Genomic DNA, 25671 nt, shown 5'->3' with positions numbered 1-25671 from the left:
CACCTGTGGGTGAGTGTGGCTCAGAGACTCCCTTCCATCAGCCCCACAGCAGGGACCCTGACTGGGTGTGGTGGTGCAGGGCAGAGTGGAAGCAGTAAAAGAGAAAGCAAGAGGCTCTCTAGACCCTGCCACACCACAGACAGAGGCCACCACCATATCAGTACCAGGGGCTCTTTCACACACAATGTCCTTTCCTAAAACAAATCTTTGTAATTCAAACATTTGTTGTAATACCCAGGTCAACAGTCTGACCAGTGTCAGATCTGCCTACTCCTCAACCTCAAGTTATTGAGGCAGGAAACCTCACTGTCAATGCTTGAACTGAGGAAATCACTTCAGCAGTAAGAACTTGGGTGGTGGATGCTAAGGTTGAACAAGAGGATCTTTTTTCTCCAAGCTATTTAAAGCCCCTAATCTGAGACAGGAGCCACCCAGTACCAAGCCTCCTTCTGACCCATAACCCCTTGGGTGTCCCCTGGGTCAGAACCCCTAGGGGAGGCATTACACCAGGGGGCTCTTTCCCTCCCCTATCCCTCAGATCCCAACATTATTCATCTTCTAGGAGAGAAACCCACCCTGCCCATAGAGCATCTCCAACTTGTGGATGGTGCTGGACTTGCCACATCTTGAGGAGCCAGAAGCTGAGAGGAACTGCTCAAGCTTGACATTCTGGCTCCCTGTCCTTTGCCCCAGAGTCACCAAAAAAAAAAAAAAAAGTATACTCGCACAGCAGGCACAGCATCTTGTTTCTTTTAAAAAATAAATATTTATAAACTTAGGGGGGAAGAGTTAAAGAATCAGAGTATTTTTCCCTCCAAAAAGCACAAATGTCCCATGTGTGTCAAACTAAGTCCACCAACCCATTAATGAAACAGCTCCCCCCACCCCCACCCGAGAGCTGTGCCTTGAGGAGCAGGGGAGCTGATCTCTGGCTCCGAGCCCCCTTAGTCCCCCTTGGTGATCAGGTCCTCGATGTAGGCATCCAGCTCATCATCGGTATTGATGTCAATGTCCTGAAACAGAGCACAGCGCAGTCAGCTGGGGATCATAAGGTGGTGGGGGGCCTGCCTCCCCCACCCTTCTTGCAGCCTGTGGGGCCTGAGCCCAGAGCCCCCTCCTCTCCCTCCACTCCTTCCCACCCCCAGCTGTTAGCCCTGTCCCATCAAGATCAGCCCTCCCCACCCCAATCCTCTGTGCACAGATGACGCCCAGATTTTTTGCTTCTGTCCTGACTCCACCCCAAGTTCCAGGTTGCCTTAGAGGTATCACAGGCTTCTCAGACTCAATACATCCAAAACAACACAGCTAGACCACGCTATCCCAAGTTGTTCCCATCTCAGTATAGGCCACGATATTCCCTCTGCCCACAGGCTCAAGACAGACCACAAGTATCACCCTTGTTTCCTCCCTTCCCTTCAGATATTACAGATCTGCCCACTTCCCACCCTCCTCACTGTCACCATCCAAGGTTAAGGCCACCAGAATCTCTCACCCAGACAAATGTGGGAACCTCACTGGAGTCCCGGGTTCTAACCTCTACCCCCTCCAGGCCTTCCTACAACCAACCAGAGTAAGTGTCTTAAGATTGTAAACTGGATGATGCCACACTGCTCCAGGGACTATCTCCTACAGACCCCACCATTTCTCCCACAGCCCACAACTCCCTGCTTTAGGCCCAGAGTCCTGCTCTTCTCTCAGCAAGAAGCACCACGCTCACTCTTGCATGATCGGTTCCACTCCCAGCTCAAATACCTCCTCAGAGAGACCACCCCAGAGCATCTTAGTAAAGTGGCCTCCACTTTTCCAATCTCTCATTGTATCTACTTCATGGTGGCACTTCCCACCATCAGTAATTCTATCTCTTCGACTGGAGTGTTGGGCTGTGAGAGCACGGACTGTCTCTTGCCTGTCTGGTTCACTGGGTATCCACAGGACAGGCACAGAGCAGGCCCTCAGTGTTTACTTCCTAAAGGAAGGACTGAGACCCTCCAGGGCACTCCCCATTTTGGGGCCACCCAATCCCATCTGGGCGTCATCTGGAAAAGTGAGAACTTCTATTTTATGGCTTGAAGGATTCTCAAACCAGGTTGTACTTCAAAATGTCTGAAACAAGGGCAAAAGTCTGATACCGTGGGTCTGGCTGGGATGAGGCCCAGGCAGCCGCACCACCTCCAGCCCGCCTGGTCAGGATGCTGTGCAGCCAAGGTTGGAACCACAGATTCCTGTGAGTGGGGAGAAGGGAGCGAGAGGTGCCCAAGCCCCCTCCCTTAGAGACCAGGTGGTCCAGCTGCAATGAGAGGGCTGCCTGGCTCACCTCCTGCACCTTTTGCAGGAGCGCCACGATGTTGGTCCTCAGCTTCTGCAGCTTCTCCTCTGTTTCACGGAGCTTTCTCTCAGAGGCACGCAGGCTTTCCTCAGAAGCCTTGGCTCTCGAGTCAGCACGACTCTGGTAGGAATGGCACAGATTCTGGAGCCCCACTTCGTACTGCCTGAAGTACTCTTTCTGTCAGGAGGGAAGCCAGAGGGTTGGTGCATGAGTCTTACCAACTCTAGCATTTATTTACTTCTCTGAGGATATATGAGCTACCTAGCGTTGGGTAGCTCCTGACTGCTATCTTTAAAAAGAACTGTTACTCCAAGTATTTAACTGGGTCATTCACCTTACAGTCAAGAATGTTATCTCATTAAACCAAGCTGGCAAAAGAAACTTCAAGTTCTATACAAAGAATTACTTTGGCAGCACAAAATAAATGTTTGAACTTGCTCCAAAGTATTAAAATTCAGTATACAGCCCTGGCTGGCATAGCTCAGTGGATTGAGCACAGGCTGCGAATCAAAGTGTCGCAGGTTCGATTCCCAGTCAGGGTACATGCCTGGGTTGCAGGCCATGACCTGCAGCAACCACACATTGATGTTTCTCTCTCTCTCCCTCCCTTCCCTCTCTAAAAAAATAAATAAATAAAATTTAAAAAAAAATTCAGTATACAATGTCTTGAATCTGACTGGGATTTGTAATTGTTTTTTTTTTTCCCCAAGTAATTATTTGTCTTTTTTAAAGTAAGAGAAAATTTTCATTTTAAAGGCATTATAAATTCACAGTTTTATATACATAAGTATCTTTTAAGATTTTACTTATTTACTTTTAGAGAGAAAGGAAAGGAGAAAGAAGGGAGAGAATCATCAATGTGTGGCTGCCTCACACACGGCCCCTCCTGGGGACCTAGCCCACAACCCAGGCATGTACCCTGACTGGGAATTGAACCCAGGACCCTTTGGTTCACAGGCTCACACTCAATCCACTGAGCTACACCCGCCAGGCAATATATATATATATACACATAAAATATTTGCAGGATCCCTGTGGACTTTATGCAACCCCTGGTTCAGCATGGTGGGGAAAAACATGATCATTCAGACTGACAACAACATAATGAACACTAGATTCTATTGTGTCCCCAACATCAGAAAAATTAAAGTTTGAGTTATTTTAGACACTACAGTCAGGAGGGCATCAAGTTGATGCATTGGTGATATACCTCCTTTAACAAGAATAAGCTAACAGACTACTTTAAGCTCAGAAGCTCCTGCTGACCATGTTTCAGTTTGAGCTGTTGAGCCCACTGCACCCAGGCTTCGCCTTGAGTTTAGCAACTTTAAGCTAAAGCAGATTTAAACCTGAGCTCTGCCACAATAGACCCTTCACCTCTCAGAGGCTTAGTGTTGACTCCTAGCCTCATTTCTTTTTTTAAAGTGGAATAGAGATAAAACCCCGTATTTTTCCCTCTGGAAAACCTTATCAAGAACATAACTGCCAAATGAGGGCCCAGCATCTTGAATATATAATCCTGCAGTTTCAATTCCATGTCCCTTCTCTAGAAAAACCACCCTAGAAAACTTAGCTATTCCTACCATAAACACATCCCACTTGATGTGGATGATTCTGAGATCCCTATCTCTAGCCCAACCTTCCTGACCCCAAATAATAGCCCCCATTCTACATATAGCCCCCTTAATGCCCAATGGACATAATCAGAAATTTAGTGCCAGTACTTCCAGCCCCACACAATTAAATTTCAACTAACCATCTTTCTCTGATGAAACCCCTGTTTTCTCTCCCAGTTAATAGCTTTGTCATAAACCTTCAATTCCCTCAGGCTTGAGTAACAGGGAGGCATGCAGCCTCTGCCTCCTCCCCCATCACTTACTTGCCTACAGTGAAAGACCAGTCTAATGACATCTGACACGGCCCTTTCACCTTCTGGTCCACTCCTACCACTCTGGCTTCCCTTCTAGGTCCCTCACCTCTGATCTTTTACAACTGGACCAGCCTCCTTATCCCTGTATCTCCCATCCACCCATACTTCCCAAACATGCTACCAGAGTTACTCTCTTAGAGGCAGGGGCAGCAGACTATGGCCCATGAGCCAAATCAGCTTGTTGCCTATTTTTGTAAATAGAGCTTTACTGAACACAGCCACATCCTTTCCTTCACATATTGTCTATGGTGGCTTTCAGGCTATAATAGAGGTGAGCAGTTGCCACAAACTATGTAGCCTACAAAGCTGAAAATAATTTGCTAACTGGTCCTATGCAGAAAAAGTTTGTTGACCCCTGCCCTAGACATGGTTCAGACTGACAATTCTATCAGCTCAACTCATTTTCATAGAGTGTTAAGCCACTGTACTTAAGACTAGAGATTCAAAATGAATCATATCCTGGCTCTCTGGCCACCTTCTTTCCTAAATATTCACCCCCACATGCCCCTTCATCCCTCTGAGCCTTTATTCAAAAAAGCCCCCCTGCCACTCTCTCCTCTTCTCCCAGGCTGTCCACTTCCACAATACTCACTGCTCTCCACCTCACATCCAGCTACCTGGTAAAATGTCAGTCTCTACTGATTCTTAAGCCCCTTGGAAGCAGGACTTTCGCTGCTCCCTACCAGCACAGGGCCTGCTCAGGGAAGGTGCCACATCAGCATTTGCTGGGTTAAATAAGACTCGGTGCTCATTTCCACACATCACGAGTTTCTCTCTATACATGTCCCCCTTAAGAGTCAAGTTTCAGGCACTTAGAGACTGTTCTTCACTGTTGTCTGGGGCAAAGGAAAACAAGTGTATTTATTGTAAAATGTTGAACCAGGCCTACTGTCCCTAAGTGAGGACTCAGGACCAGGGTCTCGTGACACCAGAGCCATGTCCAGCTAGGCCGTATCTTTTTCCACAATGTTAAGTCTCTTCCTTCATCCTCTCATCATACGAAAGGGAAGCTGGCTGGGAGGCGCACAGCTGAGAGCTGACAATCATAACAAGCTCCAAGGGGGCATGTGGAGTGCAAAATTAAAGGTCAGGCCAGACTCACCAGAGGAAACGATATCAGCTCATCTGAATTCATAGCACTCAACTCTTTCTTGGAGATAGGGAAACTTGGAGGCAGGAAGTACCGTAAACAATTCCTAAACAAGAAAGAAAGTAGGGATAGGAAATCACAATGGTGTGGAGGGGTAGAGAACCACTCCTGGCCCCAGAACAGGATGACAAACACACCGGAGGATCTGGACGAGCAGGTCAATGGTCTCATGGTTGGAGCTCGGGGCAGTGGTGTCAGGCTCAATTCGGATGCATTCAGAAGTGGAAGGGTCTGTCACGACCACAGCCTGCTGGACCACCGTGGACTCAGCCTCCTCTCCACCTTCCTGCTGTGTGTCAGGACTCTGATACTCCGGGGAAGGAGGCTTCATCAGTCGCACATCCTCACTGTCTTTTTCCACCCTAGGGAGGATAAAGTGCTTCTGTCACATGTATCATGAGCTCCCAGAATGGCACACAGCCTCCCCTGGCCTGGCCAGCTCTTTCAACCCAGCCTCTTAAAAGGGGCATTACCAGCGGTCTCTTGGTGTTGTGTCTGTGGGCACGTAGTCAAACTTCACCTTCCACCGCACCACATGCTTGCCCACCTCCACAGCTGTGACACGGCCTGTGTACCACTCTCTGTTCACACGCACCTCCACGTGCAGCCCTTTATCTGAGAATGGGGATGGGGTAGAAGTCAGAAAACTAGACTGGGTCCCTCACTCAGTCAGGTACATCTAGAGAAAGGCTGTCCCAGGGTTTTCAGGGACAAGAACCCCTTAGGTTCTTCCTGGCACTATGCCAGGGACATGGAGCCCAGAGACCCTGGTCTCCTTCCCTAGGAGTTGCAAAGAGCAGCAGAATGAGTGACTACCAGAGGTGAATGCCAAGGAATTATGTGCTAAAAATACACATAAGGGTGTACTTTCTGCAGAATTCTTGGAATTAGACTTGGAACCACTGCAGCACAGGGGCCCAGGGCCAGGAAAACCTCCATAAGCTTTCAGGATAGGCTGACCTGCTGGCTGAGATGCCCCACTTCCCCCACAGACTGCAGGTATGTCCCTGAACTCACCTTTCTGAGCCTTCTTGAAGTCAGCTGAGTCTTCTTCCTCAGGACTGTCTGAGAGCTACAAGGAGAACAGTCTGTTAGAGGCTTTCCCCAGGGCCCCCAAAGAGCAGACTTTTGCATGACTACCTTCCCAGGGTCATCAGCTGTCACCTGTGTGCTGATTTACACGGCAGTTTAAATCACCTTGCTGGCAGCCACCCCTTAAACCACCACCTTAGATATCTACCCTCCTGTAACCTTTACAAATAAGATAGCAGGCAAGGGGCAGAATGTCACAGACACAGGACGCAAGGGGTTTCAAGCCTCCCTGATCTGCACCAATGTGACTTCAGACCTGTGACTACAGCCAGAGGCCACTCTCACTCAGGATCCTACCCATTACAGTTTCTAGTCCTCTTTGTGACTTAGAGTCCTTCAGAGATGAACCGGGCTTCTGGCGGGCTCATGTCACAGAGCACAAATGGAGCTAGCACACAGACTGCAGGTGGGGGGGGATGGACACCCTGGGGAAGGAAGCTCTGAGAACTTCACCTTGAGCACCTACCTCATTCAAGTCCTTCTTTTCCTCCTTCACAGCAATTTTGCCCCGTTTGGACTTCTCCTTCCTCCTCTCAGACTCTTCCTCAGCCTCTTCTTCATCAGAGACCTCAAGAGTCCGCTTCCGAGCAGGGGTGGCCTAGAGCAAGAGAAGGAATATTAAGGAGCCATGCCAGCCCTTGAAGTGCAGGAAGACTCCCTCTGGCCTAAAGGAGCTTCAGAGAGAAGCTTGCGGGCCAATGTCAGGGCTAAGCAACCCCCCCGACACTACTTAGTACACAGCAATCTCCTGGCCCCTGTGCCCACAAGGACCTCTGCTCAAAGCTCTCACAGGGTAAGTCTCTTAATTCACTCCATACTTGGGCAGCCTGCCTGCCCAGCCAGCTGTGAGCTCCCTGAGACACACCAACCACTACTATAGCCCAGCAAGGTTGTCTGTCACTAGACCACCAACCTATGCCCACAGCATGAGAAGCCAGTGGAGGCATTTCAGGTTTGTGGCAAACCACAACTCAGAGGAGCAGTGAAAAGCTCCCTGGATAAAGAACCAAACTGTCCTATGCCCCTGACCAAGTCCCTTCAGCTATCTAGACTCCTCCTCCCCCTCAGGCTGCCCCAGCACAAGTCGAACACTGCCCAACTCTACTCTTACACCACTGAGAATGGGCTGGGGGCTGGAGGAGGAAAAGCATCTCACCAGGGGAAGTTTACTAGGTGGCTCGGGCTTCTTGACCACTGGAGTCCTGATGGCTCTGGGGACTGGGACCTCCCGAGGGGTCTTGGAGTTGGGCAGTACAGATGGTGACAGTGGCTGCACTGGAGGGGTGGGCCGAGGCACAGTCTTGACTGCAGTGTTAGCAGGCTTTCGGGGTGCCTCGGGTGGCTGGAGAAGCCTAGATGTACAGGCCTCCTCCCGGGCTACCAGAGCAGGAGGCTTTGGGGTGCTGCTGATGACAGAAGCCTTTCTGGGCTGGCTGGTTGGCCTCGGAGGTTGCAGGGAAGGGGGTCTGCTCGGGGCATTCTTGATCACAGCAGGTAAAGGAGGTGACCGAGGACGCTGAGGTCTACGTACAGGTTCCTAAAAGAGGTCCAGAGAGAGTGAAAACACTGACTAGTACAAGACACCTGAAGAAAAGCCCTCTCTTGCCCCTAGGCTTTACCTCAGTGGAAGGTCTGGTGGTTACTTCCAAAGGCAATTTCTTCAGGTCAGCTTGGGAACGGATGGGTGTGGTTTTCTGCAGGGGAAACATGATGAGGTTGTTTGCCTATCCTGGTACATTCAGGCAAACTCTTTGGATCCCACTATCTAGGACAGTGGACAAATAAAAAAGAAAACCTGGGCCACAGTCTTAATAGTACAAGTCTCCCATTCTCACTGGGAAAACAAAAAAATACCTATACACTAAGCCATTAGCAAATTGCAGGATTCTCTATGATTAACCCAGCAATTGAAAGAGTGGGCTAAATTCCCATAAGCAGCCCAAAAGAGGTGGGAAAAGCCTGATGAACAAGTCAGGGCATATGCCTAGGTTGTGGGCCAGGTCCCCCAGTAGGGGGCGCACAGGAGGCGGCCACACATTGAAAGGACAGGTGGGATTCAGCAAACAGGGAGGCATGCACAAGATGTCTGTGTTAACGAGAGCATCTGCACAGACACAGAAGCCAGAAAGCAATAAGCTTTTGTAACATATACAATAAAGGGCTGGTTCCACAAATCTATCTTAAAAAAAACAAAACAAAACAAAACAAAAAAAACAAAAAACAAACCCTGTCCTGGCTGGTATGACTCAGTGGATTGAGTGCCTGCGAATCCAAGATTCACGGGTTCAATTCCCAGTCTAAGGCACATGCCTAGGCTGCGGGCCAGGTCCGCAATAGGGGGTGCATGAGAGGAAGTCACACATTGATGTTTCTCTCCCTCTTTCTCTCCTTACCCTCTCTAAAGAATACATAAATAAATTTTTTTTTAAAAAGCAAAATAACCCTGACAAATCAAGGGGGGGGGGGCACAGAACTCTAATAAGCAATTCTATAAGAAACATAAAAAGACACATGAAAAATTGTCCAATTTTAGAAATATGAAAGAAATTCAAATTATAAAATGTATACCTCTGCCAATCAAATTTGCAGAAACATTTAAAAATATATGTATGGCCCTGGCTGGTGTAGCTCAGTGGATTGAGCGTCAGCTTGCGAATTGGAAGGTTGCTGGTTCCATTCCCAGTAGGGGCACATGCCTGAGCTGCGGGCCATGTCTTCAGCTGGGGGCGTGTGAGAGGCAACCACACATTGATGCTTCTCTCCTTCTCTTTCTCCCACCCTTCCCCTCTCCCTAAAAATAAAATAAAATCTTAAAATAAAAATGTACAGCTGGTGAAAAACAAAAATTAATAGATCTTCTGCAGGGTAATTTGGAAAGTTTTTAAAAGCCATAGAATTTTACAGAACCTTTTTAGTCTTTCAAATTCACTTTTAGAAAACTACCCCAAAGAAAATAACTATGTACTAAAAATACATATCTAAAAAACTGTATTTGTGTGTATGTCACAATACATCACGATCTCCATAGTTCTAATAAAATATATGTGTATTTACATGTATGCAAGCAGTCATAAAAAGATAGAAGAATACATAGTTAATGGTAGTTACCTCCAAAGTAAGATATTCATTTTCTAGAGTTTTTAAACATTCATAAATTAATTGGACCATTTTTTAATACATAAACAAGATGTCTTTTTAAAAGAATAATCAGGCATACTTGAGAACCAGTGTGCATGGAGATTGGGGTTGGAAAGCTTTGGCAGTACTCGGGGTGACAGTTCAAAGTGAGACTGAGCCTGCAGAAGGGAACCACTGAGTCTCCATCCCATCCTGGACAGAACACTGACACAGCCTGGCTTTGCCCACTGCCCATGACTACGCACTTGCAGGGCTTCCAGCTTCTCCTGCTGTTGGCGAATTTTCTCTGTCAGCTGCTTCTGCTTCTCTTCCTGTGTCTTCAGGTCCTTCTTGAACGTCCCTAAGGGAACCTTCTGCTTCTGCTCAGAAGCCTCACACCTGTACAGAGAAGGCGCTAAAGGAGGCTGTGGCAAAACAGGGCTCCGGGTAGGGCAAGGTCCTTCCTCCTCAGCCAACCCATACTGTCTCTCGCCAGAGCAACCACCTCAGAATTCCCAGCGCATGGAGTTATACTCACTGCAGGACACAAATATTCTTATTTCCAGGACACTTATTATGTGCAGCAAGACAGATGTAAAGATGTAAGCACTGACCTCAAGAAGCATAGTAAGTTATTTGCCCAAAGAGTGGAAAAAACATGGTGGAAGGATGGAGATACCCACAATCTCCTTGTTAAAAAAAGTGCTCACCGGTCCTGCTCAGGATCAGGATTCATGGAGCAAACCCAAGTGTCAGGATAATCTTTTTCCACAGAATTCAGTTGGAAGGGGAGCGTCCGCCACTTCAGACACAAATCTGTGACACAGAAATCATCCCCCAAAGTCAGCCACGCCAACCAACAATATCTATAGTCAGGCTCCTCCCAGATAGGTCCAAGGCAAAGACGTCCCTTTGACTTTCCATTCAAAGACCTTCACTCTGGTTCCCACTGTGCCTTTCTTACAGAACAGTAATACTTCTCAGGGAGTGATACCAGCAAGGATGAAAATTTTGTGTCGTGAACTCTCAGTGTCCCCAGCCCCTTTCCCTCCACCAGTAGAACCCTAGCTCAGTCATCACTCACACTATAAACAATGTGGTACCAAACCCACTGAAGTCTGGCAGGTTAGATGACTTTCTGCCTCAATCAGGAGGGACCAGTGAAACTCAGCACAGCCCTATGACTGAGCTCCCAGGGCCATCACCAAACAGACTCATATCCTAGTGGGACTCTGAGTCCATGAATGTCAGTCCAGTTAGAACGCCAGCATGGGGATGAAGAGAAAAGACGGTCATGGACTGTGATGGGAAGGAGTCAGAAGAAGGTTCTGACCACTGACTCACCACACTGGATGGTGATCGGGATTTCCATAGCTCTCCGGCGTTTGTAACGCAGGTCGCTAGATGGGGGCTGGTTCCAGTTGGCAGAGAGGTAGCCAAACTCATCCCAGAATTTGATGATTCCCCGCTGGGCTGGAAGGCAAACAACCACACATTGTTAGGAGACAGCTTCTCCTTCTTCCTAATTTTACCCCCTCAGGCAGTGAGTGCAAGTACCATAAAGGAGGTGAAGAGAAATGGGATTACCAATGGCGATGTCCTTCCAGTACTGTGCCAGGTGCTCCCCCATCGCCCTCAGTAGGTGCCGGTACTCCTTGGCGTCAGCGAAGTCCTGCTTGTTGTGTGTAGGCTCCAGGACCAGGTAGGGCACATCAACAACTCCAACAACCCCACCACATGCCCTGCATGGAGAAAGAAGACACAGCTCTGTCATTCCACTGGCTGAAATCCTCCCACCATCTGCCTTGGGCTGCAAAGCTCTCCTGCGGCAGTACTCACATGCCCCCTTCCAGCTGTGGGCCCACTTTCTCATACATCTTGATCAAGCGGCTACAGTTGTAGATGAACATGCCATCCAGATCCCGGTGTTCAATGTTGACCCCGAAAACAAAATTTAGTTCCTTAGGTTCTTTAAGCGCCCTGAGAAGGCAAAAGAAATTCTACTAGATCAACCAGTTAACACACAAAAACCATGGTGTTTAAAATGTGTTAAGCTTAAACTTGAGACATGTTTAGCAAAAAGTTTTGTATTTTCATTCAATATGTAAACTGTTAGACTTCATAGGAATAAACACATAATTAAAAGCATACAACTTTGGCCTTTGGTAACAAAACAGAGTTATATTTAGTTTTGAAGGGGATACTATGCCACTGCTGCAAATCTGTGTTACATGGTGAATAAACACAAGGTTTTCTGCATACCTACTCCACTAATGTGACAGTAATTTTGAAAAGGCAAAAATTCACAACAATGAACATATAGTGTGACAGAAGAGACCGTCATGTGACAAATGTCAGCAAAATCATGGAAACTGAAAAACAGATGCAATAGACGGACTCCAACAGAAGAAACCTGAAACCTATGCCTGTGACAAGGGAGCCACAAGCAAGCCAGGAATTCAAGGCCCAGAGCCCAGAGAGGCTCCACACATAGAGGCGGGACAGGGAGATACCTCAATGAGCCAGGACAAATACCCATTCTGGATGAGAAAGGTCCAAAACTCAAGCTATAGCATTATCCCACAAATGTAACCAGAGATAACAAAATTAAGAGTAAATATCACCAGGTAGTAGAAGTATAGCTAAGTTTAAAAAACTTTTTAATGTGTTCCATATTTTACAAGCTTTATACAATGAGCATTTTAGATAGTCTCTAAAAGAAAAGAAAAAGAGCAAAGGCAAGGGGGGAAACGGGAGGAAAGATAAAAGAGGAGAGAGTGCGACAAGGGTGAAGAAAAGGAAGGAAAGAAACACAGACCAATAGACGGGTGCCAGTGAGAAAGGTTTGGTGTTCAGTTCCATTGGCACTGCCCTGCCTTTTCCTAGCTCAAGAAGGAACTGAGCTAGGAAAAACTGTTCTACAACAGACATTTGACCAGCATTTGGGATTACAACATAAATGGCTTTCTCAAAGCAATCTTTGTGACAGAATGGCAAACTTACAGGGTAAGGGGGAATTCCTCAAGCTCTCTGTCAAAAATCAGTACAAAAACGCCATAATCTTAAAAGGTCAAAGGCCAGCCCTGGCACTCACCGCTGCTTAGCATCCTTGATCCGCTTCTTGACATCGGCTTCTCTACGCAGGGTAATGGCTGTGTTCTGGACTTGCCTCAACATTACCTGGAAACAAAGGTCAGCATCCAGTGAGGGTAGCAGGTGCTCTGGGCCATAGCAGGAAACATTACAACACATCTAAAACTTTACTTTACATCACATGGAAGCAGACCACCACCTAGATATTTACTTCTTTGCTACAAAAAATGGGGACAAGCTCAAAAGCTGTGTTTCACTTGGCCAGGCTTACTGAAACAACAGCCTACAGAGGTGTGTGTCAGACTGGGAGGGTCAGAGAACTGCTCTGACTCTCACCACTGAGTAACCTGGGGCAAGTGATGCTTTTCACTTCAATTTCTCTTCCTATAAACCAAGGATACGAACAGTGTTCATACCTTATATGGTTATTTGGGATGTTGAAATGATCAACCAAGACTTTGCCATACAGTGTGTTTAACAGTGATTAGGGAAACATCAAAACATCCCAGCTTTAGGGCAAAGGTTTCATGACTGTCTTGGGGCTGAGCCAGGCCAGCTCTGGGATCCTACTGCCAGAAATGCCAGAGAAGAGCTGTGCAGGTCTGGATCCTTACCCTGGAGTCTCGTGTGAGGTCTCCACCTAAGCGTAGTTCTAATGTCCGAGCTTTGGTCTCCGCCTCCCGGGCCTTCTCTTCAGCTGAAACCCAAAAGAAACCATGATAAGGAATTCAAAGGTTCAAAAGTCTTAGCAATCCTTCTCGGATCCCACAGTGCAGTCCCTACTGGACAAGGGAAGAGTGAGTGAGTGAGTGTGTGTGTGTGTGTGTGTGTGTGTGTGGTGTGTGTGTGTGTGTGGTGTGTATGTACACTGTCAATGTACAGGTGAGCTGGTGAGCAACCTCCCTGCTTGGACTGCAGAGTCAATTCAAAAAGGAAAATCAAGGAGGGAACAAGGAAACTGGCACTATTATACCTGACACATGCTTTTCAAACTTTACAAATGAATCAGAGCAGGTCAAAAACTGCCAAAGGCAATGCAAGTTAAACCCTAAGCAACAGCTGGAAGTTATCAAAATCCTCAGCCAATCACTCTCCATTAAGCAACCAAGAAGCCCTGTTATCATGACAGACCTTGAGATTTTTGCCCTGGAGTCATAAAAACCAGTTTAACAAATATATGGGGCAGAGGACAGTGTGGGATTCTTCACTCTGGGCAAGCCCAGCAGTTGACATTGTTTTAGGTAAGTTCCTACAGATGGCTGAAGAAGAGAAAAGAATCGGGAGAAAAACTTGCTAAGATTGGCCAGAGCGGGAGGGGTGCAGGAGGAACTGCCCCAAGGTATTGGATGGAGCTTTTTCCTGGATCTTGCTTTAGCCACAAGCTGTGTACCCAGCGACCCCCATTTAACCCCTCCTGCATAGGGGCAACATTACCAATTCGTGCTACATGCTCGGCTTTCTTCACCTCCTGCTCTGCCCGAGTCTTGAACCGGCTTGATGTATACTTGTACATCCTGAACAGGGGAAAAAGCAACCTAAGGGCCCAAACAGCAGGGGGCAGGGCAACAACCCAAGCAGCTCAGGAAGCACCCAGACTTCCTGCCTCCTCCCAAGCTGCATTGTCCTGGTCCCTCCTGGTGAGTCAGAGGCATGCTTATTTCAGCAAAAAGACTCAACTCATTCTACTTGCCCCTTGCCTCCTGATGCAGTTTCATAAGCAACCTAACTACTCACAAGGTGTCATTAATCCCACAGCATAAACAAACCTCAGTAATTAGCCAGGGCCTTTGTTTTGCTGTGTATTGTCTAACAGCCCTGAACCCAAGAGGCTCAGACAGCTAACTGTGCCAGGCAGGGCACCTTCCACGTCACAGAGGGCACTTACCCTCAATGAGCTTCACCAACCAATCTCTACAGCCCATTGGCTACCTCTGTCTCTTCCTCAAGAGCCAGAAGTTCCCCACAGTAAATCACAGACGGCTTAAAGGCTCTAACACAGTTAACACTGTTACAACCTCTCATCTAGCCATCACTCCAACAATGCCCTAGAGAAGAGTGGCCAGGCCCAAGGGAAACAGCAGGGCAAGGTGGGCAGGCCCCTACCTGGGCTTATACAGGCAGCAAGAGAGCCTCTTGGTCTGCACCTTGTGCCCATGAATGAAGATTCTCATCCGGGGATCAATATAGAGAACAGCAGCGTAGGCACGGAATGAGCGCCGTTCAGGCTTCCTGGAGGTGGCAAGAACAAAGGAGTGCTGTCACCCGCCCCACAACCAGCCTCACCAAGAATACAGTAGGACAATCTTTCTGCAGGCCCTCCACCTTTCCACCTTGCACATTGGCTTCTCCTGCCACACTAAAAGTGTACTCCCACAGTGATGGCATCACATCCTGCCCCCTCTCATGTCCCCAGCACAGATGCCCCATAAGACATCTGACCCAGATGGCCCCACCATGACCTGGTAATTCCTCCCCCCAATCTACAGCCTGTTTCTTCTTCTGTCAAATCAAGGAATTAGAGCAAGGAATCATTCACCCTTTCTTTTGGCTTAGCTGAGGATCTGCTGTGCTATGATTCCCTTTGCCTTGAGCCAAGATGTGGAGTTCTCAGTTTCATGAACTCTTAATACTGGGAAATTGGAATGAGCTCTCCCCTCAAGTCACCTCCTGAGCTTCTCCCAACTGACAGAATGGGTACCAGTTCCAGGGCTTCCCTCCCTTCCCAGCCACACTCACGTGCCCTCTGGGGAAGTCTCTGCCATCTGGATATCTCTTGGATTTGACATTATGTCTAGCTCTGGCTGTCCGTTATCCATAAGTTTGAGATTAAAGATGATCACCAGTGTTCCTAGAGAACAGAAATCCTTTCTTTGTGCCAGGTGCCCCCAGCCCCTTCCCACACCACTTGTGGGCTCTGGAGCTCCAGATTCCAAGCAATGCAGACTCAAAGCCTACTTACCACTGTCCCCAGGAATCTTCGTGAACTGAGTCATCACTTCCTCCTCATTGCGGAAGGGAGAATACTTGTAGATGAGCTCTGTCTCAATGGAGAACTTTTCCATGTTGTCTGTGACAGGCTCCCGGGTCCGAGCATTCCAGGTGGGCAATGGGACTATCACCTTTGGAGTAAGCACAGACAGACACTTCCCCTAAAAACTGCATTCATCTTATCCCTCCCCACAGTGGCTCCACACTGACCCAGACGTGAGGCCCAAGCTCCACAGCCCTTCACCAGAGGCTCTGTGGCTCCTGCCTCTTCCCAAGAGTCAGCCTCACATCACTAGGTCCTCTGGCATATGCTAGGTTATGCCCTGGGGCCTCTGCAAAGGGGGCTTCTTGCTTGGAATGTCCTTGGCCATTTTCTTAGTTTGTTAATACTCTTACTCTTTCCACTAAGGAAAATATATTGGCAATTATCTAGTGAAGCTGAAAATACACATAAACATAACTTATAACTCAGTAATTCCATTCCCAGGTATACATCTTAAGACAAACTTTTGTATATACAGGGTCCAGCAGAAGTAACACCTGCTTGATTGTGGTTGGTAGGGTAATAATATGGGTATAGTAATTGACAGTTCTAATTTGAACACCTCACCTAAAATGTCATATAGAGTGCTTATGTGTGATACTATTATGATATAAAATTACACGCTTATGATTTTGTAATTAAAAACAGGTGTTAGTTGTGCCAACCCTGTATATACCAGCAAACATGTACGAACAGCAAAATATCCATTACAAAGTAAAATTAAACTATAGCATATTCATACAATGGAATATTGTACAGTGATGAAAATGAACTGACAGCTACCAGCATCAACACAGACGAATCTCACAATGTTACATGACAGAAGCAATTTTTTAAAAAAACCTACGATGAGTCCACTTATATAAAATTCATAAATATGCAAACCCAAACTATTCAAGAATACATACATAAGTGACTAAACTATAAAGAAAAACAAGAAAATCATCACAAAGTCACTGAAGACAGTTCCTTCGGGGGTCGGTAAGCTGATTGGTGAAGGACACACTGGGGACTTCTGGCATTAATCCATGGCGGTGGCTACATGGGTATTTGCTTTGTAACCATTTGCTAAACTGTACATACATTTTAATATACTCTTATGTGTAGAATTAAATCTTACATCTAAGTAATGTTTTAAAAACATTACCCTTGTCAATTATGTCTCTATAAAGCTAGAAAAAATCCTCCTCTTTCATTAAAGACCCTACCTCAAATGCAACTTCCCCAGAGGCCTCACTGTGCTTCGCCCCCTACCCAGGCAGTTTTCTCAGGGAGCCCTAAGGATGGCTGCCTGCTGGGATTCCCTCAGATGTTCAAATCAGATGGCCCACCGTGAGGAAAAAAACCTCCCTATTTTGACAAGTGCTATGGTGATAAACTGTTAAGAGTTCTGACAGATTTTGCTGGTTTCTAAGAAACTTCATGCCTATAGTATCCAACCCCAGAACTGGTTTGGACACATTCCTAACCAGCCAAAAATGATCTTATTTTGAAATCTTGGCTGAGTTCGCACTACAGTACAATCCAAAACAGTGACCTTCTAGCACCAAGTAAGGAAAAAATTCCAACCTAGCTTTCCACCAGGGAATTGAATTCCATTTGTGTTCTGTGAATTTGTACCTCATCTGCACCTCCCATTCTTCACAGCAGTCCCAGGTGACAATGGCATTATTTTAACTGTGGGCATTCATTCAGTCCCACTGGCACTCATCCCTGTCACTGAAACACTTCTCCTTTAGTTTCAATGTAACCACTGTTCCGGTTTTCCTCCTATTATTCTAGCCACTCCTGTCTCCTCTGCCACTTTCTCCTCTCCCCAGCCTTTAAATGTCAGCCTGCTTGAGATCCTTGGTCCTCTTCTCACTCTACAAGCTCTTTTGGTTGAGCTCACCTGCTACCATGAATCCTGGAGCCAGGCTCCCTCAAGCTCCAACCTTATTTTGAATGCCCTGGACAAAACACTCTTCCCCTTCAATTATCCCTCTTCCATTCTTCCCCAGCTCCAGCCAACCAGTCCACCATGCCCAACTGCCACACTAGAACCTGAGTCATCCGTGACTCCTTCTTCCCCTTTCCTCTCTCCACTGACCAAATATCAAACCTGTGGGTCCCACAAGCTAAAAAGATGAAGAGAACTCCTAGTTTCTCTCACCTCTCTGCTGTGAGTCCCTTCAGGGTAAACACAGAGGGCTTTTCAAGTAGTCCACTCTAACACACCAATCTCTCCAGTCCAACCACTACACAATAACCAAACTCTCTTTTCAAAAGAGAACCTGATACCACCACACCCTTGTTTAAATTCTCTGTAACAGCTGCTTTTAATAAAGTCTCATATACTCACCAAGGCCCTGAGGTCAAGCCTGACCTGGCCTTCCCTGCTCCTTAGAGGCCACCATCTTTCTTCAAGTGGCCTCTCTGCCAAGTCCCTTCCCACAACCCGAACAGCCTATTTATAGTTACTTAAACACCCTCCTCCGGCCACCCTCAGTCTGTAAGGAAACATTCCTGAAAACCCGAGCCTACGCTAAATTCTCCTGCCCCACCATTTCCCAGGAGCCTGTTTTCCCAGCTGCAGCACTTTCCTCATTCTGAATGAACTAACACTCACCAAAAAGGCAAACTTAACTCACTGGCTTGCTAAGTGAAGATGGTAGAAAAAGATAACCTTTTATTCCCAACATGAACTAATTTGCTATGATTTAGGCTCATATCTAAACAGGACTAGTACAAATTTAATCACAGGTAACCAAAAAAAATTTGAAAACTTTTAACTGATTTCACCACTCTGCTGATGTGATGGCCATAGAATTCTCTCTGTAGACCCTCAGCCCCTTCTCTCAAGCTCTAGCCTCCATTTCTCACATATGAAAGGAGATGAGTCTAGTCTGAGACCAGACAGACCAAGGCCTTCTGTGATCCACTCCCACCCCCCATGAGAAGGCAAAGGCCTCAGCAGACCAGCTCTGCAGATATCTGGCATCAGAATATTATAGGCTCATTAGGCCTTCCTTCCAGCATAACAATAATCATCCAGGGCTGAGTGTCAGCTGTCATTTAGCAAAAATCTTACACTGATCTTTTCCATATGCTCACCAGTTTTCCTACCTACCCAGTCCCTGTGGGTATCTGACTTGTAGCTTCTGACATAGAAAATGCACTCGTAGCGCATTCCACAAAATCACCATCATATGGGAAAGACAGCACTATTCTTGTTATTATTGCCAGCTGTAGTTTCCACCCATAGTGACAGAAGCCCCAAATACCCACCTGGAAAAACAACTTTCTAATAGTGACACCCTAAGAGACTGAATCAAGCTATAGATCTAGGGGAGCTGTAAATCCAAATCTTGGTTCCTGCCACTTGACTGCCCGGAGCTTTGAGATTTTACTTCACATTAAGATTATCTGCCTTAACCGCTCAACCAATTCATCCAACCAGCTAACCCACTTAACAGGGGCATGGCTGCAATCTTGCAACCCCAATGAACCCAGGATTGCAAATGACCTATGAAAAACAGCCTGGGCAGACCCAGGAAATATGGAACGGCAACTCAGACCACGAGGATAAGACCTACTTCATCAATGCCTTCCTCCTCATGAAAGGTACGAGACAGGAAGAGGCAGGTCATGGTGTCTTCCTTCTTGGTGAAAAGGATAAAATCCTTCCCAATGCGCATTGAACCTCTGAAAAGAAGCAGAAATGTGTTATTCTCCAAGTGATTCAAAAGCTCATCTGAAAAAGGAGCAAATCTACCCTCTGGACATTACTGAAAGGCCTCTGGAGGGCTCCCTAAAGGTCTCCCTAAGGTCCCAGGACCCTGAGCTAAGTTCCACAGCCCTCATCCCCTCTCCTTCCATGTGACATTCCTCCTCTGCCCTTCCCCTGGCCTCAGTCTTTCGTTCAAACCTTGTCAACCACGCTTACTCACCATGCAGGGATCTCCCAACACCCTTCTAGGGCACATTCACTGCCAATCATCAGCCCCACACTCCAGCTATTGTCACAACAAGTAACCCAGCTGCCCATGCTCCAGGTTTATGCCAGCCATACAAGGGCTGCTATATATACCCTCTGACTGTGCCACCATCAGATTTCACTCTAGTAACTGACACCTTTAATACCTCACCTTCCATGCTAACCACAACCAGTTACCATCCTGTCCTTCCTTCATTAATATAAACCCCCTCCCATCCACGCATCAAATGGCAGCACTGTCAAGGAAACAGCCCACTACCTATGCTCACAAGTCCTCAAAAAAAAAAAACAAACAAAAAAACAGTACAATCTCAGGCCTCAGCCAAAATGGGGGCTAACTGTATAAAATATAATTCTTGATCAGTTTTTGAAGAGGCATATAATTGTCTCAGGTCTTATAACTACAGCCATCTTCTGGCTCAGAATTGTTTTGCCACCTCAAGCTCATTATGACACAGGCAGGTCCCTGCTTTTGGATGCAAGTGGTTCTGGGAAATGTGCCTAGAGGCTCACTTCCACAAGGCAAAAGTCTGAATGGAATCAACTGCTTCCTTCCTCCATCTGGTTCATCCAAGGAACAGGTCAGGGCAGGCCTTTCCAGACAACATGAAACAGTTGCCCAGCAGAAGCATGAGCACCAGTGGGAGGACTACCCACTGAACAATGGAGCTGTTTAGCTCCTTTCTTCTGAGCAGCATGTAAGGCTTTATGGCTATTATCTCATTAGTCCTCATAACACTCCTAGGGAGGTGATGGCAATAAGAAGTCTTATTACTCTCATCTATGTACAAATATAAACCAGACTGGTATGCCAAATACACAAACAATTGCTATGTCTCATTTTCCCAAATGCTCAGGAAAACTCCCAGGACACTATCCAGAGACACCCTGGAGGCTGCCAAGTTCTATTTCTCCTCTTCTAGTTCCCAAGATTCTGGCAATGCTCCTTCCCCTGACAGTTTCACAGTGCTCCTTCCCTAAAGCTTTTGGATGGCATCATAAGGCACATTATCTTGTCTTCTGTAAAGTTTATTTTTGCCTAAATTTGGCAAAAACTCTCAATTTGTGCCTCTTTCTTCCCACTGTCTTTGAACATGACCTTGAAGGCTGAATAGCAACAACACTGAAATGCCACCTTTCTGCTGGCTTCCCTGCTTCTCAGCCCTATTCTCACCACAAATCACTTCCTCCTAAAACTCTTTTTGAACTTCTGAAATGGTTTCCAAATAAATTCACTCTGAACACCAGATGGCTCCATCTCAATGGGTCCTTTACGAAAGTTTTTCTACTAAAAATATGGAAATGACAACACCTTGAACTTCTGTACATATTCCTTCCCAGTTTTCTAAGCTTTTTCAGTCACATTTTATTTGCTGCTAAAACTTACTCTGTAAGAGAGAATGCCAGAGATGAGAATCCTGTTTTCTAAATTGGAAAATAGATATTCGGAGAGATCAAATGGTTTACCTGAAGCCAGAGAACTGATAAGACAGATAGGAGAAAGTTGGCCTGCAATCAAGGCCATGTTTCTTACACCACAATGCCTCTGGAGGACCTCACCTGTTGAGGACTTACCTAGCCCACACCAGAATCGCCTATAGAACCTATGAAAAACAGATTCCTAGGCCCTATCTGAGACCCAGTGATTTAGGTCAGAAATCTGACATTGAAAGATCAAAAAAAAAAAAAGAAATTAAAAAAGAGGCTAGCCCTGGCTGGTATGGCTCAGTGGACTGAGCAACAGCCTGTGAATTGAATGGTCACTAGTTTGATTCCCAGTCAGGACACATGTCTGGGTTGCAGGCCAGGTCCCCAGTTGGGGGCATGTGAGAGGCAACCTATTAATGTATTTCTTGCATGTTTCTCTCTCTCACCATTCCCTTCCCCTCTCTCTAAAAGTAAATAAATAAAACCTTAAAAAAAAAACACACACACACAGAGGCTAGAACCTGGCTAGTGCTCTCACAGCAATGATAGCATTTAATCTTTAACCTACTCAGTATGCATCATAATTTCAATTTATAGAACAGGAAGCTGAGGCTCAAAAAAGTAATTAAGAGGCTGAGGTGATATTTGAACTTTAGTTTCTCCGACTTAAATGAAACGAACAGCTCTGACTTTGCCTTCAGAAAGCCCTGGTTCATATCTCTGCTCTACACTTGGACATTTTTATATTTTGGGGCAAATCACTTCACCCCTATAAACCTCAATTTCCTCATCTGAAAATGAGAATGAAAGTACTTACAACTCAGAGGACCACAGGGAAGATTAAACAAAATCATTCAAGTAAAGTTTTTAACATAGTGCCTGGCATATGGTAAGTGCCTATTATTACCATTTGGTTTCTGCCCTGAGAGAGAAATCGAAAAGCCCAGGAACCAGGTCCCCCGATGTCTTGGGAAGCACTTTCTTTCAAAGCAGGCTCCATGTGAGGGACAACTAATGCCGTTGACCACCACACTCTAACAAACAAAATAACACGTTTCCACAGCAAAATTGGAAACGTGAACTAGAATTCCGTTTGTGCAAACTCCAACTCCACTAAATCTTATTCCATTCGAAGGTATGTACAGCTGGAAGTGAGCATTTCAGAAATAGAAACCTTCCTCTTGGGGCTTCAGTCAAAACCAGAACAACACATTCCAAACACAGAACAAGTGGGAGCCAAGGGCTGAGAAAGAAGTCCCAAGGATTTAAAGACATTAGGTAGGTCCCTGCTACAGGACCTAGCAGGGTATGAGAGTGGAGACCATGCCCTCCAAGAAGGGAGGGTTTGGGTCTCTCTGACTCACCCTGGATCTCAGTGCCTAGCACAAAATGTGGTATGTGGCAGATGATCAGGGTACACTGCTACGCCATGAAGCAACCTCCTCACTATCAGATACATATCAACCCCACAAAACTATCACTCAATACCTCAACCATGCGGTAAAATAGCAATTTGCAACAGGAGGAGAGGTGCTACACCAGATCACAGTGCCAAGAGAAAAGCTTCTCCCACCTCAACTAGTTTTGGACATTCATACTTTTCAATCCGTGAAGTACACTGGGCTGAACAATAGTCCATCCCCAACTACTCCTTTTAAACTTGCCTTCTGCTCCAGAGTTACAGTGATAGAGACAAGGAGGAGGAAAGTTTTCATGGGACAGGAACAGGAGAGTGTCACTTGATTTTGTTTTGAGTCCTGTGACAGGCTTCTAGTATACTTACGATTTTAACCCATTCCCATACTGCCCAATCTGGGTGGACTCAGGCGTTCGTTTGGCTGACTTCCCAAACTGGATCACACTGGCAGCATCGCCTAAAGTGACAGGCATAGGAAAGTGTGAAAAGTTTGCATTTCTTTCTCAGGCTCCTCAAAAATTGAAGGCCTGAGCCTTGCTAACCAAAGCAGGGCTGTGTATCTAGTGAAAACCTCTGCCCAAGGAAATTCGCAACCATGAGGCAACGGGACATAACCCCTGACTAGCCTGTCAGTTTAAGTTAAGCCATGACTATGACCATGTTCTGTTACCCAAACAAAGTAATAAGGCTTAAGGCTAGGAGAGGGGTTCCTATAGTTTTGGCTCGAGAATGTTGTAAAAGCTGATACATATAATGTCAAAAGATAGGCAATCTGACTGATTCAGGCTACATTCAGAAGCTATCTCCCATGCTAAGACAAGATCTAGCATATCCATTAGTGGAATTAAGCCTGAGATGTTGCAACAGACTCCTCTCTCTGGGTAGATCAAGTCACAGAAGTGAGACAACAAAAAAAGAAGTTAATACAGTAAGTAGTTTATAAAAATGTTTATGGTACATCTTCCCCAAAATAAGCAATCACTTACTTGAATCCATCCCTGCTCCATCATCCAAAAAACAAAGCATAAATCCTCCTCGAAGATCCTCTCGCCTTTCTGTAAAAGAAAAGGCTGCCATTACTATGTGGTTTACCCTCCAGAGAGCAGCAACATGGGTATGATCAGAAGGTGGATCAATGTGAAGGTTAGTCCACAAAGGTGAGGTAAACCTAGCTTCTCCTTGTAACAGACCTAACTAGTGTGAGTTAAACATCAGGGCCCTTGGAGATGGAAATTCCCAAAGCTTCTCCAATAATTTCTAGTTCATGACAAAGCTTGAGAGACTATATATGGAGGACAAGGAATACCTAGCTCAGCACCCAGGACTACTGAATAGACATGTATTTCACACATACCTCAACCATCCCTCTGCCTGTCTCCACCTTGATTACATCCACCTCTACTTTCTACTGTGAACCCCAAGTCACTGAAGTACTCCCACCACTGCATGCTATACCTTCTCAAATGCAACAAGGAATCTCCTTTCTGGATTAAGTTCAGACAAAATGATCAAGCCAGACATACTATGTGCATTGTGGTGGGTGGCAGCAGCTATCTATAATTCAAATTATTAAGTCTCTATGTGACTATCCCCCAGACTGCAGTTTCTGGGCTATCTGTATTCACCACTGAATCTCCAGATGGCTATGGGTCCTTGAAATGGCTCCTCTACAGAGGATTAAGATGGCACAGAGGGGTATAGTGAAAGCTGCCTGGTTCCCAGCTGGGTAAGCTTGACTGCAAGAAGAAATAATCCTTTGAGGGTAAGTTACAGAGCAGCCATGGCAGAGTTTCTCTGCCAACAGGAAGGAGCACAACAGACTGTGACTGCCATTCCAGTGAGTAGAAGACACTCTTCTTTTAGCAGCTGTCTTTTGCAGTGCCAAGTGGTTACTCAGAGTAGTCTGGGTCATGTCATGAACACTGGAAAAGATTCCCAAATAGGGCAAGGCCCATACTACAGTTTCCAAGGTGCCTTTTGACCCAATGATGAGGACTAGGTAGGCAAAGGAGAGACAGCAGAGGCCTTGGAATCAGAAGAGCACTTCTATTAAAAGGGAGGTCTATGTAAGGTACTATAGGAACACACCCAGGGCTGCTTTGAAGCCTAGTTCCTAACTGAAGAATTTTTGTCCCCCCTAAGCTGCAGTTCACCAATTTTATACTACTATTTAAGCTGAGAAATCTGTTTAAAATGTTCTATGTCCTCCTCTCATGCTAAAGATTCAAGTGAGTCATGACCACCTTCTGTTAAATGGACTATTTAATGTAATTTAAAATGCTATTTCAGAAGTACTATAAACCACAGATATTCGAGTACCACTCAGTGTTTGGGAAGGTAAACTTTGCTGAAACATTAATAAGTGCTTCTTCAAAGTTAAAGAACAAGAACATTCCTGGAAGTATTACTGACAGATAAGAAAATCTCTCCTAATGGCAGTGCCCTTATCAGTCTAGAGAATCCAAATGAGATCTAGCAAGCAGGACCAAGTACAAGAAAAAAAGTGCATAAAGGTTTCAAAGTTCATTCTAGAGGGAGTAAAGTGTCATGTGGAGACTCAAACTAAGTCAGGTACAGATTATGGTAAAAATGTTCTAAATCTAGCCAAGTGCCATTATGCTATACACTTCAGCCATAAACTACACGAAGACGCTGCTTTGGGACCTAGAAATTGGTTCAAACTAAGTGCATTAGAAAAGTCCCCAAGGATCACTGGTGGCATTTCTTGAACGCTATGTAGGAAGTTACTTTTAGGCCCTTTTGTTTCTTATAACAGAACTTTGCAGGCATCACTAAACAATGGGTCTGAGATTCCTTTCTTGTTCAAGGACTTCAAGATTTTTCATTTGGTTTATGAAGTTAAGAAACCCACCTGTAGAGGATCTTCCTAGCCACATGGTGACCTAGAGCCTGTAAGCTGCTGGTAGTGTCCAGATCCATGGTCACGTGCAACACTTCAGGGCCAACAGAACTAGCCAACATAGCAATGACTTCTTCAACTTTGTAAACAGGCAGTGTGGCATCTTTACCTAGCTACAATGCTTATCCCCATCACTTGTTTATTTGATAAATGCTTACTATGACTCCCTTTGTGCCTGACTCTGTCGTGAA

The 25671-nt window shown here is 46.0% G+C and overlaps 1 protein-coding gene across 3 annotated transcripts in view; it reads right to left on the bottom strand.

Moving 5' to 3' along the window:
* Positions 1-746: 746 nt before the first annotated feature.
* Positions 747-25671, bottom strand: part of MORC2 (MORC family CW-type zinc finger 2) — a 39141-nt gene continuing 14216 nt past the window's right edge. Inside the window, exons 4-27 of one of the 3 annotated variants that reach the window (XM_045826818.1) lie at positions 23547-23615; positions 22927-23017; positions 19315-19423; positions 15668-15827; positions 15445-15556; positions 14812-14937; positions 14143-14222; positions 13323-13405; positions 12710-12795; positions 11455-11595; positions 11203-11357; positions 10960-11088; positions 10326-10431; positions 9882-10014; positions 8118-8192; positions 7655-8035; positions 6965-7096; positions 6424-6478; positions 5880-6021; positions 5544-5768; positions 5359-5452; positions 2315-2503; positions 2130-2222; positions 747-1013 (exon numbers count right to left, since the gene is read on the bottom strand). In XM_045826818.1, coding sequence (XP_045682774.1) covers positions 945-1013; positions 2130-2222; positions 2315-2503; positions 5359-5452; positions 5544-5768; positions 5880-6021; positions 6424-6478; positions 6965-7096; positions 7655-8035; positions 8118-8192; positions 9882-10014; positions 10326-10431; positions 10960-11088; positions 11203-11357; positions 11455-11595; positions 12710-12795; positions 13323-13405; positions 14143-14222; positions 14812-14937; positions 15445-15556; positions 15668-15827; positions 19315-19423; positions 22927-23017; positions 23547-23615 — 3035 coding nt within the window. In that variant the 3' untranslated portion in view covers positions 747-944. The remainder of the gene's footprint in view (positions 1014-2129; positions 2223-2314; positions 2504-5358; positions 5453-5543; positions 5769-5879; positions 6022-6423; positions 6479-6964; positions 7097-7654; positions 8036-8117; positions 8193-9881; positions 10015-10325; positions 10432-10959; positions 11089-11202; positions 11358-11454; positions 11596-12709; positions 12796-13322; positions 13406-14142; positions 14223-14811; positions 14938-15444; positions 15557-15667; positions 15828-19314; positions 19424-22926; positions 23018-23546; positions 23616-25671) is intronic. The other 2 variants (XM_045826820.1, XM_045826821.1) reach the window with 2 other exon arrangements.

The sequence above is a fragment of the Phyllostomus hastatus genome, unplaced genomic scaffold, assembly GCF_019186645.2.
Source record: "Phyllostomus hastatus isolate PE091 unplaced genomic scaffold, TTU_PhHast_1.1 phas_scaffold_760, whole genome shotgun sequence".
In the NCBI taxonomy this organism is placed as follows: Eukaryota; Metazoa; Chordata; class Mammalia; order Chiroptera; family Phyllostomidae; genus Phyllostomus; species Phyllostomus hastatus.
This window is presented reverse-complemented; position numbering and strand designations above follow the sequence as displayed.